The following is an 18316-nucleotide window of genomic DNA, read 5'->3' on the forward strand; positions in this document are numbered from 1 at the left end:
CCCTGTCACACTCACCCTGTGGGTATATGGGTGCCCTGAGGCATCTAATGTGCATCTGGCACACTCACCTGTGGGTATCTGGGTGCCCTGAAGCCTCTAATGTGCACCCTGGCACACTCACCCTGTGGTCATCTGGGATCCCTGAAGCCTCTAATGTGCACCCTGGCACACTCACCTTGTGGGTATCTGGGTGCCCTGAAGCCTCTAATGTGCATCTGGCACACTCACCCTGTGGGTATCTGGGTGCCCTGAAGCCTCTAATGTGCATCTGGCACATGCACCGTGTGGTTATCTGGGTGCCCTGAAGCCTCTAATGTGCACCCTAGCACTCTCACCCTGTGGGTATCTGGGTGCCGTGAAGCCTCTAATGTGCATCTGGCACACTCACCTTGTGGTTATCTGGGTTCCCTGAAGCCTCTAATGTGCATCTGGCACACTCACCCTGTGGTTATCTGGGTGACCTGAAGCATCTAATGTGCATCTGGCGCACGCACCGTGTGGTTATCTGGGTGCCGTGAAACCTCTAATGTGCACCCTGTCACACTCACCCTGTGGGTATCTGGGTGCCCTGAAGCCTCTAATGTGCACCCTGGCACACTCACGCTGTGGTTATCTGGGTTCCCTGAAGCTTCTAATGTGCACCCTGGCACACTCACCTTGTGGGTATCTGGGTGCCCTGAAGCCTCTAATGTGCATCTGGCACACTCACCCTGTGGGTATCTGGGTGCCCTGAAGCCTCTAATGTGCATCTGACACACGCACCGTGTGGTTATCTGGGTTCCCTGAAGCCTCTAATGTGCATCTGGCACACTCACCCTGTGGTTATCTGGGTTCCCTGAAGCCTCTAATGTGCATCGGGCACACTCACCCTGTGGTTATCTGGGTTCCCTGAAGCCTCCAATGTGCATCTGGCACACTCACCCTGTGGTTATCTGGGTTCCCTGAAGCCTCCAATGTGCATCTGGCACACTCACCCTGTGGTTATCTGGGTGCCCTGAAGCCTCTAATGTGCACCCTGGCACACTCACCCTGTGGTTATCTGGGTGCCCTGGAGCCTCTAATGTGCACCCTGGCACACTCGGCCTGTGGTTATCTGGGTGCCCTGGAGCCTCTAATGTGCACCCTGGCACACTCGCCCTGTGGGTATCTGGGTGCCCTGGAGCCTCTAATGTGCACCCTGGCACACTCGCCCTGTGGGTATCTGGGTGCCCTGAAGCCTCTAATGTGCACCCTGGCACACTCGCCCTGTGGGTATCTGGGTGCCCTGAAGCCTCTAATGTGCACCCTGGCACACTCGCCCTGTGAATATCTGGGTGCCCTGATGCCTCTAATGTGTATCTGGCACACTCACCCTGTGGGTATCTGGGTGCCCTGAAGCCTCTAATGTGCACCCTGGTACACTCACCCTGTGGGTATCTGGGTGCCCTGAAGCCTCTAATGTGCATCTGGCACACTCGCCCTGTGGTTATCTGGGTTCCCTGAAGCCTCTAATGTGCATCTGGCACACTCGCCCTGTGGGTATCTGGGTTCCCTGAAGCCTGTAATGTGCATCTGGCACACTCGCCCTGTGGTTATCTGGGTTCCCTGAAGCCTCTAATGTGCATCTGGCACACTCGCCCTGTGGTTATCTGGGTGCCCTGAAGCCTCTAATGTGCACCCTAGCACACTCGCCCTGTGGGTATCTGGGTTCCCTGAAGCCTCTAATGTGCACCCTGGCGCACTCGCCCTGTGGTTATCTGGGTGACCTGAAGCATCTAATCTGTATCTGGCACACTCACCCTGTGGGTATCTGGGTGCCCTGAAGCCTCTAATGTGCATCTGGCGCACGTACCGTGTGGTTATCTGGGTGCCCTGAAGCCTCTAATGTGCATCTGGCACACGCACCGTGTGGTTATCTGGGTGCCCTGAAGCCTCTAATGTGCATCTGGCACACTCACCCTGTGGGTATCTGGGTGCCCTGAAGCCTCTCATGTGCATCTGGCACACTCACCCTGTGGGTATCTGGGTGCCCTGAAGCCTCTAATGTGCACCCTGTCACACTCACCCTGTGGTTATCTGGGTGCCCTGAAGCCTCTAATGTGCACCCTGTCACACTCACCCTGTGGGTATCTGGGTGCCCTGAAGCCTCTAATGTGCATCTGGCACACTCACCCTGTGGTTATCTGGGTGCCCTGGAGCCTCTAATGTGCACCCTGGCACACTCACCCTGTGGTTATATGGGTGCCCTGGAGCCAGCCTCTAATGTGCATCTGGCACACTCACCCTGTGGTTATCTGGGTTCCCTGAAGCCTCTAATGTGCATCTGGAACACTCGCCCTGTGGGTATCTGGGTGCCCTGAAGCCTCTAATGTGCATCTGGAACACTCGCCCTGTGGGTATCTGTGTGCCCTGAAGCCTCTAATGTGCATCTGGAACACTCGCCCTGTGGGTATCTGTGTGCCCTGAAGCCTCTAGTGTGTATCTGCAACACTCACCCTGTGGGTATCTGTGTGCCCTGAAGCCTCTAATGTGCATCCTGGCACACTCACCCTGTGGTTATCTGGGTGCCCTGGAGCCTCTAATGTGCACCCTGGCACACTCACCCTGTGGTTATATGGGTGCCCTTGAACCAGCCTCTAATGTGCATCTGGCACACTCACCCTGTGGTTATCTGGGTGCCCTGGAGCCTCTAATGTGCACCCTGGCACACTCACCCTGTAGTTATCTGGGTGCCCTGGAGCCTCTAATGTGCATCTGGCACACTCACTTTGTGGTTATCTGGGTGCCCTGAAGGCTCTAATGCGCATCCTGGAACACTCACCCTGTGGGTATCTGGGTGCCCTGAAGCCTCTAATGTGCATCCTGGCGCACTCACCTTGTGGGTATCTGGGTGCCCTGAAGCCTCTAATGTGCACCCTGGCACACTCACCGTGTGGTTATCTGGGTGCCCTGAAGCCTCTAATGTGCATCTGGCACACTCACCCTGTGGGTATCTGGGTGCCCTGAAGCCTCTAATGTGCACCCTGGCACACTCACCCTGTGGGTATATGGGTGCCCTGAAGCCTCTAATGTGCACCCTGGCACACGCACCGTGTGGTTATCTGGGTGCCCTGAAGCCTCTAATGTGCATCTGGCACACGCACCGTGTGGTTATCTGGGTGCCCTGAAGCCTCTAATGTGCATCTGGCACACTCACCCTGTGGTTATCTGGGTTCCCTGAAGCCTCCAATGTGCATCTGGCACACTCACCCTGTGGTTATCTGGGTTCCCTGAAGCCTCTAATGTGCATCTGGCACACTCACGCTGTGGTTATCTGGGTGCCCTGAAGCCTCTAATGTGCACCCTGATACACTCGCCCTGTGGTTATCTGGGTTCCCTGAAGCCTCTAATGTGCATCTGGCACACTCACCCTGTGGTTATCTGGGTTCCCTGAAGCCTCTAATGTGCATCTGGCACACTCACCCTGTGGGTATCTGGGTGCCCTGGAGCCTCTAATGTGCATCTGGCACACTCACCCTGTGGGTATCTGGGTGCTCCGAAGCCTCTAATGTGCATCCTGGCACACTCGCCCTGTGGGTATCTGGGTGCCCTGGAGCCTCTAATATGCATCTGGCACACTCACCCTGTGGTTATCTGGGTTCCCTGAAGCCTCTAATGTGCATCTGGCACACTCGCCCTGTGGGTATCTGGGTGCCCTGAAGCCTCTAATGTGCATCTGGAACACTCGCCCTGTGGGTATCTGTGTGCCCTGAAGCCTCTAATGTGCATCTGGAACACTCGCCCTGTGGGTATCTGGGTGCCCTGAAGCCTCTAATGTGCATCTGGAACACTCGCCCTGTGGGTATCTGTGTGCCCTGAAGCCTCTAATGTGTATCTGGCACACTCACCCTGTGGGTATCTGTGTGCCCTGAAGCCTCTAATGTGCATCCTGGCACACTCACCCTGTGGTTATCTGGGTGCCCTGAAGCCTCTAATGTGCATCTGGCACACGCACCGTGTGGGTATCTGGGTGCCCTGAAGCCTCTAATGTACATCCTGATACACTCGCCCTGTGGTTATCTGGGTTCCCTGAAGCCTCTAATGTGCATCTGGCACACTCACCCTGTGGTTATCTGGGTTCCCTGAAGCCTCTAATGAGCATCTGGCACACTCACCCTGTGGGTATCTGGGTGCCCTGGAGCCTCTAATGTGCACCCTGGCACACTCACCCTGTGGGTATCTGGGTGCTCTGAAGCCTCTAATGTGCATCCTGGCACACTCGCCCTGTGGGTATCTGGGTGCCCTGGAGCCTCTAATATGCATCTGGCACACTCACCCTGTGGTTATCTGGGTTCCCTGAAGCCTCTAATGTGCATCTGGCACACTCACCCTGTGGTTATCTGGGTTCCCTGAATCCTCTAATGTGCATCTGGCACACTCACCCTGTGGTTATCTGGGTTCCCTGAATCCTCTAATGTGCATCTGGCACACTCACACTGTGGTTATCTGGGTTCACTGAAGCCTCTAATGTGCATCTGGCACACTCACCCTGTGGTTATCTGGGTGCCCTGAAGCCTCTAATGTGCACCCTGGCACACTCACCCTGTGGTTATCTGGGTGCCCTGAAGCCTCTAATGTGCACCCTGGCACACTCACCCTGTGGTTATCTGGGTGCCCTGAAGCCTCTAATGTGCACCCTGGCACACTCACCCTGTGGTTATCTGGGTGCCCTGAAGCCCCTAATGTGCACCCTGGCACACTCGCCCTGTGGTTATCGGAGTGCCCTGGATTTGAGCCGAAGGCCAATGCCTAGGTTCTTCCAGCAAATGAGTGACCTTTCTGTTCCTCAGGGACATTACGGAAAGGATATTTTTCCCTTTTTGATCTCCCCTCTTCCCTATTTGATATGAGGCTTTGAGTCTTCAGATCTTCAGCAGATTAACCACAGTGTGTGTCTTTCCATACCTTTTTAGTCACAACCCTAGTGAGGAGTGGTGGCTTCCAAGGCCCTCCCGCCCCCGTACACTCCAGGGTCCATTCTGGGCATCTCACTTGTGAAAGTTGAGCATCTCAAGGACGCCATATAAGCGTTGCAGTCAACGCTGTGTTTCTGGCATGAGCAACTGCCAGAGTGAGCAGACTAGCAGAGGGCCAACCTATGTCCATAATCAATTAGAGACTTGCATGGGATATAGTTTTTACAAAAATAAAATGTTGTTTCTGTTAATGTTTTATCGTCTGCTTTTTAAAAATGCAAAAAACCTTCCCATTTAAATTATTTTCAACTGTTTTCTATTCAGTTTTATTTCTATGGGTGTTCTCCATTTTGTGAGCTGCCCTGAAGACGTTGGAGAGTAAGTGACATCAGAGGGGGAGAGCAAGTTCAATCTGCAGATCCATAGCCATAAACGTGAAAGGAAAGAGTTCTATTATTTTCCTTTACCCCAATAAACGTACCTCCCTGCCCACCAGCTGTTGCAGCATCACAGGTAGTAGTGCTACTGTTGTAGTAATAGTACTGCTAGGAGCAGTAAGTAGTACCACTACTGTCAGCATGTGTAGGACCGTAGTCCCTAGTGTTAATGTTACCAGTAGTTATTGTTTAGCAGAAATACTATTTCTAAACAAACTTTTAGTAGACGTACTACTGCCAGTAGGAGTCACATGAGCAGTGCCACCAATAGTACTGTTACTACTCCTGGTATGAGTAATACTAGACGTGCTGCATATGATGACATCAGTAGTACTAATACCGCTACTAGCTGGAATACTGCATCATCACTAGGAGCTGCAGTAGTGCTGGTGGTAGCATGGGGCCACTACCATTGGTACCCATACTAGTAGTAACCGAAGCATTAAACATGATCACAAGTAGCACGACTACCACAATGGAAGGACAGAAGCAGTTTTGTCTGGATGGTCAAAGTGTGGGAGTGCTACTTGGCCTTATGCATCGGCGCTTAGCCGCCTTGTGGATGTGTCAAGGTGGGACATTTGGCCATGGGCTGATAAACTGATGGTTCCCCGATCAGCTGATGAGGTTATTTATCTGGGGATTATTGTGCCTAAATACCCATTCATTTCCAGCTCCTTACACCTAAATAATGATATACTTGAGTATAACGAGCAATTCACTGTAAACGGGTGTACCTTTTTGATCCCAATTTCAGATGCAGTATCGGAGAAAGTCCGACGAACAGTTGAGTCTCTGCGGATAGATGTGGTGCAAGGACTGGGGGTGAAGCTCTTGGAGAAAGTCTACGATATTATGAATGAAGAGGACGAGGCGTTACGAGAGGTGAGCCACTGCTACTTCTATCAAACTCTATACAACACAAGAACCGAAAGTATCTGGAGTGCCACACGGCGCTTTTACTGAGAAGAGAGGATTGAAGCGGTGAATTTATAGAACACTTTTCTTTTTTTTTTCCTTGCATATGTTATAAATGTATGGGGACTCATTTTCCATATTCCATTTTCCATATCTCCATCGTACCAAAGAATCGTTTATGTGCCAATTAAGGGAGCAGTGGAATTCACCGGTTTATAGTGAGTATTTCGAATGACATTTTTTCGAATGCAAATATGTCGAAAACATTTTGTCAAAAAATGTGTTTCAAATGTTTCTTTTTTTGTTTTTAAACCCTTTTTTTTACTTACAAAACCCCCCAAAAAAACGTATTAAATAAAAGAATTATACATTCGAATTTTATTTTTCGACGAAATATTTTCGACATATTTGCATTTCAAAAAAATGCATTCAACATACTGACGGGATACCGAATTCACTGCAACCGAAGGTTCATTTATCACAAGAGATCCAAACTGCTTACGATGACCAGTAGTATCAAGGTATGCATAGTACCACTAGCGCCTACAGAACCGTCTCTCCCTTTAGTTTCCTTGCATGATCACTTCTATGGCCATAGGCAACCTAAGATCCAAAAAGGAACACTAAATGTGCCAAATCGAGGGAATTGGAATACGGTACATGGATAATGCATGGAATATAGGAAACTTCGAGCAGAGTATGCACCTCAAGAAGACAGTCATTTGCAGCCAGGAATAACAGCGGATAGTCTATGCTCCGACCGTAGCCTTCTCTATCTCCGACTACAGGATTCAAAAGCAGCAGACCACCGACTGTTCCAATCATTTCAATCCACACCTTCATAGATCCTAGATGGATTATAAGTAAAAAGATGTAGGAGCCACACGTCTGGAAGCATGACACAAACAGCTCCTGAAGCATCAGATTGAGATATCGGTGTCTCCTGAATGCTCAGCAATCTGACCCAAAGCACGTCACCTTAGCAACCTTCTTGAGCGCCACCACCCCCTTAAAGAGGGCTCAAGAACTGAGATTGATGGCCTAAACAAAACTAAAACTGAACCGAAACTCTTCCAATGTTATGAATATGGTTCTTAAGCCCCCTTGCCAACCCAACTCAGGTGCAATTCTGGAGAAGCCACGGATATTACTGAAAGCACAGTAATCTCTGCAGCAAGTATGGTAAACGATCTTTCCGAACTACGTATGAGCAATTCCCCTTGATGAAAAGAAGTCCCTGTTTCTAGATATCACCTTGTGACTTCTAAGATGATATAGCTTCTGGATACAGAATGGAGAGGCTGAGCGACCAATGGGTGAATCAAGCATACTAGAATATGGAAAATATGCGGCAGAACTGAAGAGGTTGAGTTTTTGCGATGTGAGACAGAGCCATGCAGAGATTAGTATAATGATCCTCACATGTGTAACAGTAATCATGGCATAGATGTAATTATTTGTTGGCATAAATGGTAACAACAATCTATCCCATGTGACTATTAAGCAAACATCTGCTGATTATGATCTCAGTCCAAACTCTCAATAGTAGAAAGGGCATGTCACCCCACCAAGACTTTCTCAATAAGAAAACAAGTGTTATTCGAGAGAAGGCATCAATAGTATGAAAAAACTAATAACAAGTCCCCAAATAAGTTTGACAGTGATACAAATGGGTGTGGTGGAGCCTGTAGAAATGCTAGAAGGGGCGACGAGTGAATCTGGGGGAGGCAATGAGTAGCTTGGAGGATGGGACGTAACACAAGAATGGACAGGACGTCAGACTGAGCAGATCAAATGTAGATACAGAGAAGATCTGCAGAAGGTTATCAGGACACCAGGCTCGATATGTTGCATAAAAAGGTCGTGAACTCTGGTCCAAAGATTGGGGTTCAGCAAGTGTGACTAGAATCTCAAGGATTTGCTGTAAATAAAAGATGGACCCGTATCCATTTGTGTCTAAGAAGGGTAAACATCTGTTGAGGCTACATCATGAAGAAAGTCTGGAGAATCAAAATTGGGGGCCCATAAAATCATGCAATGGGGGTGAAGGACGTGAAGTACCAGAATTATGGAAACATAATCTACAATTGAAACTCAGGGGATCACACTGGACTGAATGGTGGTATTCAGAGAGCGCACCCAGATCGAAACTGAGCGGTTCCAAAAAATGACATCTAGAACTAACTGGATATATGTTGAACAATTAAAAAAAGAAACAATAGTGCATTTGGTTGTGACATATCTGGATAAATGCCAGTGGATATAGATGTCCCCTAAAACTAGGCGTGCGTCCAGTTACACACCAGCGATGTTGGGCACTTTAGACATTCATTGATACATGTAGATGTATCAATGAGACTACCTTTTTTTTTTTACAGTATCCTACAAAATGAATAGTAGTATGGTGATCTTGTCGTCCGAAGAAGCAGAGAAAACATTATACACGGCTTAAGGGTCAAAGTAAGGAGGCATCATAGAAAACAAAGAACTGAGTGGATGATGCAGGGAAACAAATGGTGAGCAAGTGGAAGGAGGGAAAAATAAATCATTGACTGATGAGAAAGAAACTGTGAATTGGACAGCGGAGCCCGTTTAGTATGAGCTGAGCTATATGACTGATCTCAACCCTTCCAAAAATGCACTGAGCGCAAACAGCGCATGCAGGAAAAGGAGTGCATCGGGAGAGTCAACCTCCGACTCGGAACAAGAATATGGAATGGTTGGGAAATGGAGTGAGCAAGTGGAAGGAGGGAAAGAGAAATCATTGACTGTTGAGAAAGAAACAGTGAATTGGACAGGTGAGCCCGTTTATGATGAGCTGAGCTATATGACTGATCTCAACCCTTCCAAAAATGCACTGAGCAAACGCAGCGCATGCAGGAAAAGGAGTGCATCGGGAGAGTCAACCTCTGGCTAGGAAGGAGTGGTTGGAAAATGGAGTGAGCCAGGGACAACTTAACAGGACTGTGATAGGAATTGGCTAATAGGGAAATGTTAAGGAAACTACCTTACCAGAAGGAGGGCTGAAATGTGTAAAAAGAAGGTGGTGGTAAAATAATCAGAAGAAACCTTAACCCTAATGGCTGACCAAATGGAGGCTAAGATGGCCACCTAAAGTGGGAAAGTTCTATACGTTTTGAAATCTTCAGAGAACCAAAAGGCAGTATAATGCGTGTTAAGGAGACTTTTCCACAGCCCACTGGTGCGGACTGTAAGACATTCCAACTTTCCTGCAAGACAGAGATCCAGTTAGGCAAAACTCTCAGGGTCACAATGGTGGAGCTGCCAGGCTTGTGAGTGACTGGCCTTACTTGGGTAGGAGTTCAGGAGCGGGATGAGAGGAGGTCCTGTCCCTCCAAATTGTCTCCTCTCTGGAGAATGTACAGGCAAGGGAATTACCTCAAGGGGGGCTTAAACCCAGAGAAAAAACTCTACTTCAGAGATTTAAAGGATGTTAACTTGTGCGCCAATGCAGGCATAGTTGTCTGTAGGAAGGAAGATCCCAGGGAGAAACACAGGAGAAACTCACAGGGTGACGAGATATGGCAAAGGTATCTCAGTGGGAACCGAAATGGGAGAGCCGTTGGTCCGGCTTCAGAAGCAAAAGGAGGGAGCTGGAAGGAACAGGGAGGCAACGAAAAGGAAATGGGTGGGGGGGGGGGAATTGCAGGGGACTACACAAGGAACAGGAGTGCCAAGGCAACTAGCCAGCAACCTACCAATGAAGATTCGGCGCACTGTACAGTCATCCTTTCCAATTTAGGCTGCAAAACCGGAGACGGCTACTGCAATCTTGGTGGTGCTTTGCGTACAGTTCGTGGGTGGCCATCTTGGTATGTAATTGCAGTGACACCCGTGTTGCTATAGTGACCAACATGGTGTGATCCTATCCATGACAAAGCTTCACCCAAGAGTTAGCCCTTCCCACCATTGGGTTGGAGTTTTATTTTTTGCAAGGCAAAGTGTTGGGTATTAGAGGGGTTCCTATTCCCCTTCATTACAGTAAGTGTAGGTTTCCCAAGCTAAAATGGAGGAGCTGTGAGATGGTCCGATTGGCTGGGAGAACAATGGACAGAAGTGTCTTGGTATGATCTCAGAATTCTATAACTGCCCTGCATCCCTAGTAACTTCATGGCAGGTTGTGTTTAATTTGAGCTCCTTAACTAAGGCCCAATCTAGAGATCCGAGGATAAGCAGTGGAATAAGGAAGACTTCACCAGTCGGAATAAGGCGGCCACAGGTGGGAGCACACATGAGAGACTGTGTTATTAGAACTTAGAAGCTGGAAAATAAACCGTATCAGCAGTGTGTAGTGAAAAGTTGCAAATATTTATTGCAGAAGAAAAACTGTTAATGTTCTGAGGCGGCAGTTTGAGGAGCAGAGATTACTGTGAAACTGTTTTATGAACACTCAAAAGCTCTGGTTCGTGAACGCTTCTTGTCAGCGTAGTGCGCTTGTGTTATGAGTGCTAGGAAGGCTGAGCAGGCGCAAGTCTTTTACTGGCGAGGAACAGAGCGCACGTTTTTGGAAATTAAGGCCTCACTATGCGGTGCCTAAACCAGGCAGAGTGGGGCACGTGTCTGCCGGAGTGCTTTCAGTACAAGGAAGTGAGCCAGCGTGTTGCACTCACATAATTCGCATGGAAATGGAAATAGGACTTAAAATTAATAGTTTGTTTGAAGAAAAAGTAAAAGTTCTTCACAAGCGCATTTTAGGAGTTGCTCCACTAATGTAAATAAGGACCATCGAGCAGCAATTCAACTCTGCACAGTATCACCCGAAGAAATTCAGAAAGCAATTTGAAAAACACTTAATGGAAACTCACAGCAGCAAGCAGATGAGCAGTTACAAGTTACTTCATCAGACTAGATGGAGAAAGAAAGACTCATTAAAGAATTACAATGTATAATAATTTCTTTAAAAGAATTTAGTTTAAGGATAGTTAGAATAGGTTTTGCAAATTCATAAGTGAAAATAATTCTCAAAACAGGGAAGAGCGCAAATTTCATCATCAACACCTCTCAGCTATTGGCAGAGGCAAGACGGGTAAAAGAGAATCGCATAACAAATAAAGTAATTATTCTGAAGATCACAGAAAAGGATAGAAATTAATCTTGTGTTTATTACTCACTGCAGATACCAGAACTAAGAGACCAGGAGTGAGGAGTGTCTGTAGTTTATTATTTTATCCACTACCTCTTTCCCTTTCCTGGGGCTTCCAACTCAGCTGTAAAACCTGGGGTTGGGCGGGGAATGTCCGGTTAGGGTCTTTGGGATCAGCATCAGCTCCTGTGGATTTCAGCAAGCCTCACATGACAATTCTAAAATTAAACATTGAACATCTATGAAGTCAAATAAGTACTTTGGGCTAAATATAACCTGTAGTAAGACAGTATAAAGCTTCATAGATGGACCTTACCCACTCCTAAGCTAAACCTCTGCAAAAGTACATATAAGGCTAAGGGATGTGATAGAAAACGGGAACCTCAGAACACAGTCCAAAGGACTCCACATAGTCATGAGCAAAGGACACAAAATGCCAACACGTGGCCTGTCCCAGTAATCTCCACAGCCTATACACATAGTTGCATTAGTAATGCGCCTGAAGACCATATACTAATACAGCATCGGGAGCAGTGGACTTCAAACTTGGGCTGGCCCTCTTAGTGGGGCTTCAGGGATGTCTGGGGGGCTCTGAGGGTCTTTAAAAAGGGATTACGGTGACTGTGTGTAATAGGGATTACAAGCAGGTATATATATTTCTGAGGCTTGTGGATCTGCTTAGATCTTGTGCTATGCATAGGCTGACATCTAGTGGTAGTTGCAGAGTATTACATGATTTGATTTCGAAAGTTGGGACGTCGACTGGCGGGTTAGTAATACTATCCCTAGTGTGACATCTACTGTAGCCATTGGTCCTTCACACATCGAGGTCCCTCGGATTGTCTTTTTCCGCCATCGTAGTTGGTTGCTAGTTGCGGAGTTCTTCTGGCTAACACCTTTCATATAACAAAGTTTAAGTTTAGACTTTCTTACCTATTCTTTCGTTACAACCGCCATCGCCCGCCGCTCCGAGAACCTCTTCGGTGCATCTCGACAAACGATCCCATCCTCGACGACAAGCCGTCTCTCAACAGACTGTGACTACAGCCTACACAGGCCTCACTGGACTTCGGACCATTACAGTAGGGAGAGTGGGGGGAGGTCATACACTTCTTTTGTAGAATGCCTATTCTGACCCCTTCTATTCCCATTCATTGCCATGCTATCTTTCCTACTAACTATGTAATGTTTATTTTAATCAACAAAAAATTATGTAATGAGAATAATGTATATAGTAACACATTGTTTCTTTATGTCTTGCTTTGTAAACTGTGCTTTAATGGTGGCTTGTCTTCCGAATAAAGTTATACTAGTACTACTACTACTAACTATGGAAAACATGCCCTTTAAAATCTGCCCATCTTGTAATCGAAAGTATCCCTGGAAGGACACGCACAGGATGTGCAACTCTCTTCCAAGGGATCACTGCAAAAAGCACTGCAAGTCCTGCAAGTTTTCATGACCAAAGACTTAAAGGAATGTCAAACTAAGTGTTGAGCCGCCCACACCATGCAGGCCGAGGCCTCCATAGACGTGGCGGGTGAATTCAGCAAGCAGCAAGAGCAGCATAGACCTCTTAATTGACGCCAAAGGCAATTGGGGTTCAGGACAATCCCATGTGTGAATCCCGAACTCCATTAAGCAGGCCAGCGGTCCTGTTACGGAGAAAACACCGAGCGGCAAAAACACACACATGCTAACCACTGCATCAACCGTTCATGGCTACACAGTGTCTAAGGAGAACATCTCTGTTCTCTGGGCCATCATGATCGCTGCATGACAGGACTCTGAAACAAGCGCTGAGTAGACCCGTTTCAGACACTGCGCCTAAAAAGGCCCTCTTTTTCCGCACTGAAGAGCAAGCATCGAAACCTTTGTCTTATAATGCGTCATAAATGCAGCAATTAATTAAAAGCATGTCCCGGTCACACTTTTAAAATCCAAGACGTTGAAAAAAGTCTTTGCACAAGTTCTTAGGAGTCTTTGATGAAAAGAAGAATCAAATGTAGGGCCACAAGCTGATTAGACTTGTGAGTTGTGGAAGTTACAAGTACTTCTACAACAAGAGGTAAGTTCTCTTAAACTTGTTTTACAGTACCTTAGCCATGAAGAAAAGATGCAGCTGATGACTTCTGTTCCTGTGCAGCTCTGCAGATCTCACTGTTCCTGGGCCTCAGTCGTGGGGACAAGAGGGAGGACGTCGGGGGACTCCTGCAATGCACTGGGACGGTCAAAACTTGCATCCGGAAAACTTCAATTTCAGTGGCTGTTTCGTGTTTCAGCTCCTCGCGTCTACCACAAATAGCCACACTGCGGTTCCTGGCTGTTGAAGTGGGCTTTCCTTGCTTCTGGGGTCCCACACTCTGTTGAGGGGGCTCAGGCTTTGGTCAGTCCTGCTGCTTGGGAGTCCGGAGGATCTTCAAAAAGCTCTAGGCCAGCTTAAACGCAAAGCACACAATCTGGCGTACCTCTCCCAGGCTATATGGTTTCCAGCAGCAACTTTGTGGAAATTTAACCAGCTCCGAGATGGATGTCCAGGTGGCTTACTTTGGAGTTGATTGGTCCCACTGTAAAGACTGGAGGGGGGGTGTCTGTACTTCTGCTCTCTATATGGTAGAGGAGAGGCACAGAGGACCCCAGCCAAGATTCTCTATTTTTGGTACGTTGTCGAGCAATCAAGGCCTAGCTTCTCAGGAGGTGATGCAGGCTGGTTCTTAAGTACTGTGTAGTCCCCAAGCCCACACAAAGGAATGTCCACACACTGTATTCGTTAAAACAGTCTTTATATAATTAATAGTCAAGGGTATGTACAATATCACGATAACTCACATTGTACTCAATTATCTATAATGGCAAATATACAGTTCTACGTGGTATTACAATTACTATTAGATCTCTTTAAAGTGCATCAGCTGTACGGTTAGATGTCACACAAATCAGTTCGTAAAGGAAACCAACAGTAGATATAAGAGAAAATCAGTTGGTGAGCAATTGACAGAATACTGGCCCGGATACCTAGACACAGTTCTGTGTGGAGATCCCCCCCACCTGGGCAACCTGTAGAATGTAGATATATCACAAGCCCAGTCCATATATTGTTCACACAAGACTTTTCAATAGTTCTGCAACCCCAAAGTACCTGGTGTTGTAGCGTTCCTCGTCGGGGAATCGACAACCCTTCTTGAGTGTCCTCCCTTTAAGGCAGGAGTCATGGGTCGTCGAATGTCCGACGGAGAACAGGGTGAACTACAGCGGTGAAGTGGCAGGTTCGCTACTAGCAGTGCTCGTCGACGATGGAGCGTAGACGTCCTGCAAGGAGGAGGCGTGCGGGGAACCTCAAGGTCGATAGTTCTGGACCAAAGAGTAGAACAACGTAGGCCCAGCAAGGGCGTCGAGTCGTTGGCGTCTCTGTGGTCTTTGGGTGGCAGGAAATCCACCTGCGGATACTCCTCAGAGCGTCGACGGTCTGGCCTCCTCCAGCGGGTGACGAAGCGGACGAGAGCGTCTTTAAATCAAGAGTTCTTAGGCAAACGGGAGCACTGCTGCTGCGGTCGGCGATGGCGGTCTTCGGCGGTGGCGAACAACAGTCCGGGCACTTCTGCTTGTGATTCTGCGTCGGTCTCCGTCTCGGGTCGGCAGCCTGTCGAAGGTCTGTCTACCAGGGAGCTTTGGCAAAGATCAGCTGGTGGCCGATGGTCCCTCGTATCTCGGGAAGAGGGCGTCTTACCAGGTCCTCTCTGGGTCATTTCTTGGAGACACAGCAGCTTGTAGATTGTGAAGGAGAGCAACAGCAATTCTTCTCTTCCAGCAGGGCCTCAAGGTCAAGCTTCAGGTTTACTACAGTTACTCGTTGTAGTGGACTTCAGCTTCTGAACACGAATTCTAGCAGTGAGAGGCCCCCAGATATACTAGCTTCATTCTGATGGGTCACACTCGGGCAACCAATTGGTCAGAAGGGCATTAATGCAGGCAGGCATCCAATCAGGTGCATAGTGCATTCAGGCCATTCACTTCTTTTTATTGATTTTTTTTTAAAACAATTTTTATTGATTTTATTTCAACAATCAACACAAACCAAATTTACAGTACATGTGATAATAGTTCAATTTACATCACTTTATCTGTGTCCACTGTTTCCCTTTACCCATCCCCCTTCCTGAGCCTACTCAACTTCCTGTATTGTTTCTAGGTCTTGGATTGGGGATTCCTTATCACTGGTTTCTGTTGGGTCCCGGTCACTTGACCCGTCATGCGTGGGCCCAAACAATTCCGCTATCAGTTGTCTCCAGGCAATCAAGGTCCCAGCCTCTTCCTTCCCACCAACATTGCTTGACTCTTGCCATACTGCCGTCTCCGCCTCTGCCCATTTCTGCAGATCTTTCCACCAGACTTCTATCCTTGGTCTATGACATGCCTTCCACCCCATTGCAATTTTCCTCTTTGCTAATACATACGCCAGGTCTTTCAATTTATTAACATGCTTGAGCTTACGTGGTCTAGGAAACCCTCCTATCAGGCAAGCCCACGCTGTATCCACCTCTATTTTGACCCCTTTGTCTTCCATCCTATACGCAATTTCTCCCCAAAATCTCTCTATTGTTGGGCATGACCAAAACATATGTACCATTCCGGCATTTTCTTCGTCACATTTGGGGCATGATTGTCGTCCTACATTTTTGAATTTGGCTATCCTTTGGGGTGTCATATACGCCCTATGTGTAATATATAATTGTATCTGTTGTAATCTGGCGTTTCTTGACATTTTTTGTGATATCCCTGGGCACGCTCCCACACCCCATCACTCATTGGGGCACCCACTTCCTCTTCCCAGTCTTGTCTGAGTTGCACCACTTCCTTCCCTACTTTGCTCATCATCAGCTCATATAGTCTAGATATTTCGTGCCCCCCCTCTGCTATATCATATATTGTGTCCAAGGTGGCATCCGGTTCATCTGCTAGTATTACTTTGGACCATGTCTCTTTAATTCACTGCATCACCCTATGATATGTGATATACTGCCCCATATGTAACCCTGTTTCCTCCACTAGCCGCCCAAAGTCCCTTTTGTTCCCCTCTTGCCATATATCCCCCATCGTCGCTATCCCCACCGGCTCCCAGTGCTTCCTAATCCTTAGTCTCAGTTGCTTTTCTTTCCCTGCCAGAGCGGCCAATGGAACCTGCGGGGACACGGGTACGGGCTATCCATTATCTGACAGGCTCTCCTCCACATCTCCCACCCAAGTGTCATCATTTTCGAGCACCCTTCCATATCTGATCTAGACAACCGCATCATTTCTTTTAGGAAAAATGGGGCGCAGTCCAGTTGGAACAGTCTGGATTCAGAGGTCAGCTTCTCAGAGAGCCATCTAGCTACGTATTGTAGTTGACTTGCTATATAATAAATCTCATAATTTGGTAGTTTTATACCCCCTTTTTCGTATGGGTTTTGTAGCTTCCAAAGGCCCACCCTTTTCCTTGTTCCCTGCCAGAGGAATTCCCTGCATATGCTGTCCATCCTAGCAAAGAATCGCCTGGGTAAAAAATATGGGATGTTCCCAAATAAATGCAACCGTCTTAGGAGGACCACCATTTTAAGCATTGCCCCTCGCCCCATCATCGCCAGGGCGAGCTTCACCCAGAACTTCATACCTTTTTCAATAATCCGGATAGCTCTCTCGGTGTTGTGTTGATGTCCTGCTTCCACCGTATGATTTATTTTCAAATTTGTTTATTGGCATTTTCAATAATATCAAACAAGTTGTGTGCAATAGAGCCATTCTCAAATAGCAATAAACATATGTCTAACTTAACGTCAAAAAATTACAATTACAAAACAAAACAACCATAACTGTCTCCATAGTCTGTCCGTTTCATATATCGTTAACTGTTACGGGGGGAGGGTGGAAGCGAAGGGGAACCATCCGGCAACTTCGAAAGGGGGAGGACTTCCGCAAGGTCTTTATCCTCTGCCGCACTTCCGCTGCTGCTGGCTTCATGATTGGTCCCGCATGGGCCTAGATTGAGTTCCAATTCAGGGGGGTTTATCATCCAAGGGGTGGAACATGTTTCTGGTGAGTTCCTTCCATGCCTCAAGGGACATACTAGAGTCATCCGTGGATCTGGCCACACAATCCTCCCATGCCACGGTCTTGGCTAGCACCCACCGTTCAGTCTCTTTGTGCCATAGTCTGAACTGAGGGCCCATGGGTTTCTTCCAGGCCATTGTTAGGCAGAAACCTGTGCAGTTCCCTTAGGGACCACTGCAAGAGATTTAAGTCTACAGGTGTTTGGCAGTAAACCCACTTGGTAGCAGTCTGTACCACACAGATTCATTTGGTAGCTGTGGCTGAGCAGTCAGACTTCCCTCAAGAAGAGTTAGGCAGTATGCAGAGTATACACAATAGGTACAGAGACACAGTAGCACAAACAAACACTGACCAGAGCTTTGGTGTAAAAGTATAGAATTATTTATTTAAAAACACACTTGTGATTTACACTAGCAAAAACGAGGTAAGTAAATTCAACACATAGTCACTATCATATATATACAACCCTATTCACTTATTAGACAAGTCTTGGTGAGAAACACCACTTATTTGCAGACAGAGGTGAGCGCTTAACATAAGATGACACTCTAATAAGTTGTAAAGAAAGGGAGGGAAAAAGGCAGAGTTAAAGACGCACACAAGTTTCAATACTTTTTCAAAGAACCACAGTAAGGCAGGATAGGCAGAGTTCTACTGGAGAGCAAGGAAGTCAATTGCAAGGCCCACTCTTGGAGAGAGCAAGCAGAAGGGGTCCAGGTTCACCAGGGGGTTATGCCCAAAGAGTCTTTGTAGATAGTTCGCACAAAAAGGATGAAATTAAAGTTAGGAAACGTTAGCTAGGTTGCCCCAGGCCAGCCCAGGTTAGAAAGTCGAGG

General features: G+C 47.5%; 1 protein-coding gene across 1 annotated transcript in view; it reads left to right on the forward strand.

Moving 5' to 3' along the window:
- The window catches only part of NEK4 (NIMA related kinase 4), a 922900-nt gene that overhangs the window by 841910 nt on the left and 62674 nt on the right, over positions 1 to 18316 (forward strand). Inside the window, exon 15 of the mRNA XM_069643166.1 lies at positions 6129 to 6256. Coding sequence (XP_069499267.1) covers positions 6129 to 6256 — 128 coding nt within the window. The remainder of the gene's footprint in view (positions 1 to 6128; positions 6257 to 18316) is intronic.

This window comes from Ambystoma mexicanum, chromosome 2p (genome assembly GCF_040938575.1).
Source record: "Ambystoma mexicanum isolate Mex_15411 chromosome 2p, UKY_AmexF1_1, whole genome shotgun sequence".
Lineage (NCBI taxonomy): Eukaryota > Metazoa > Chordata > Amphibia > Caudata > Ambystomatidae > Ambystoma > Ambystoma mexicanum.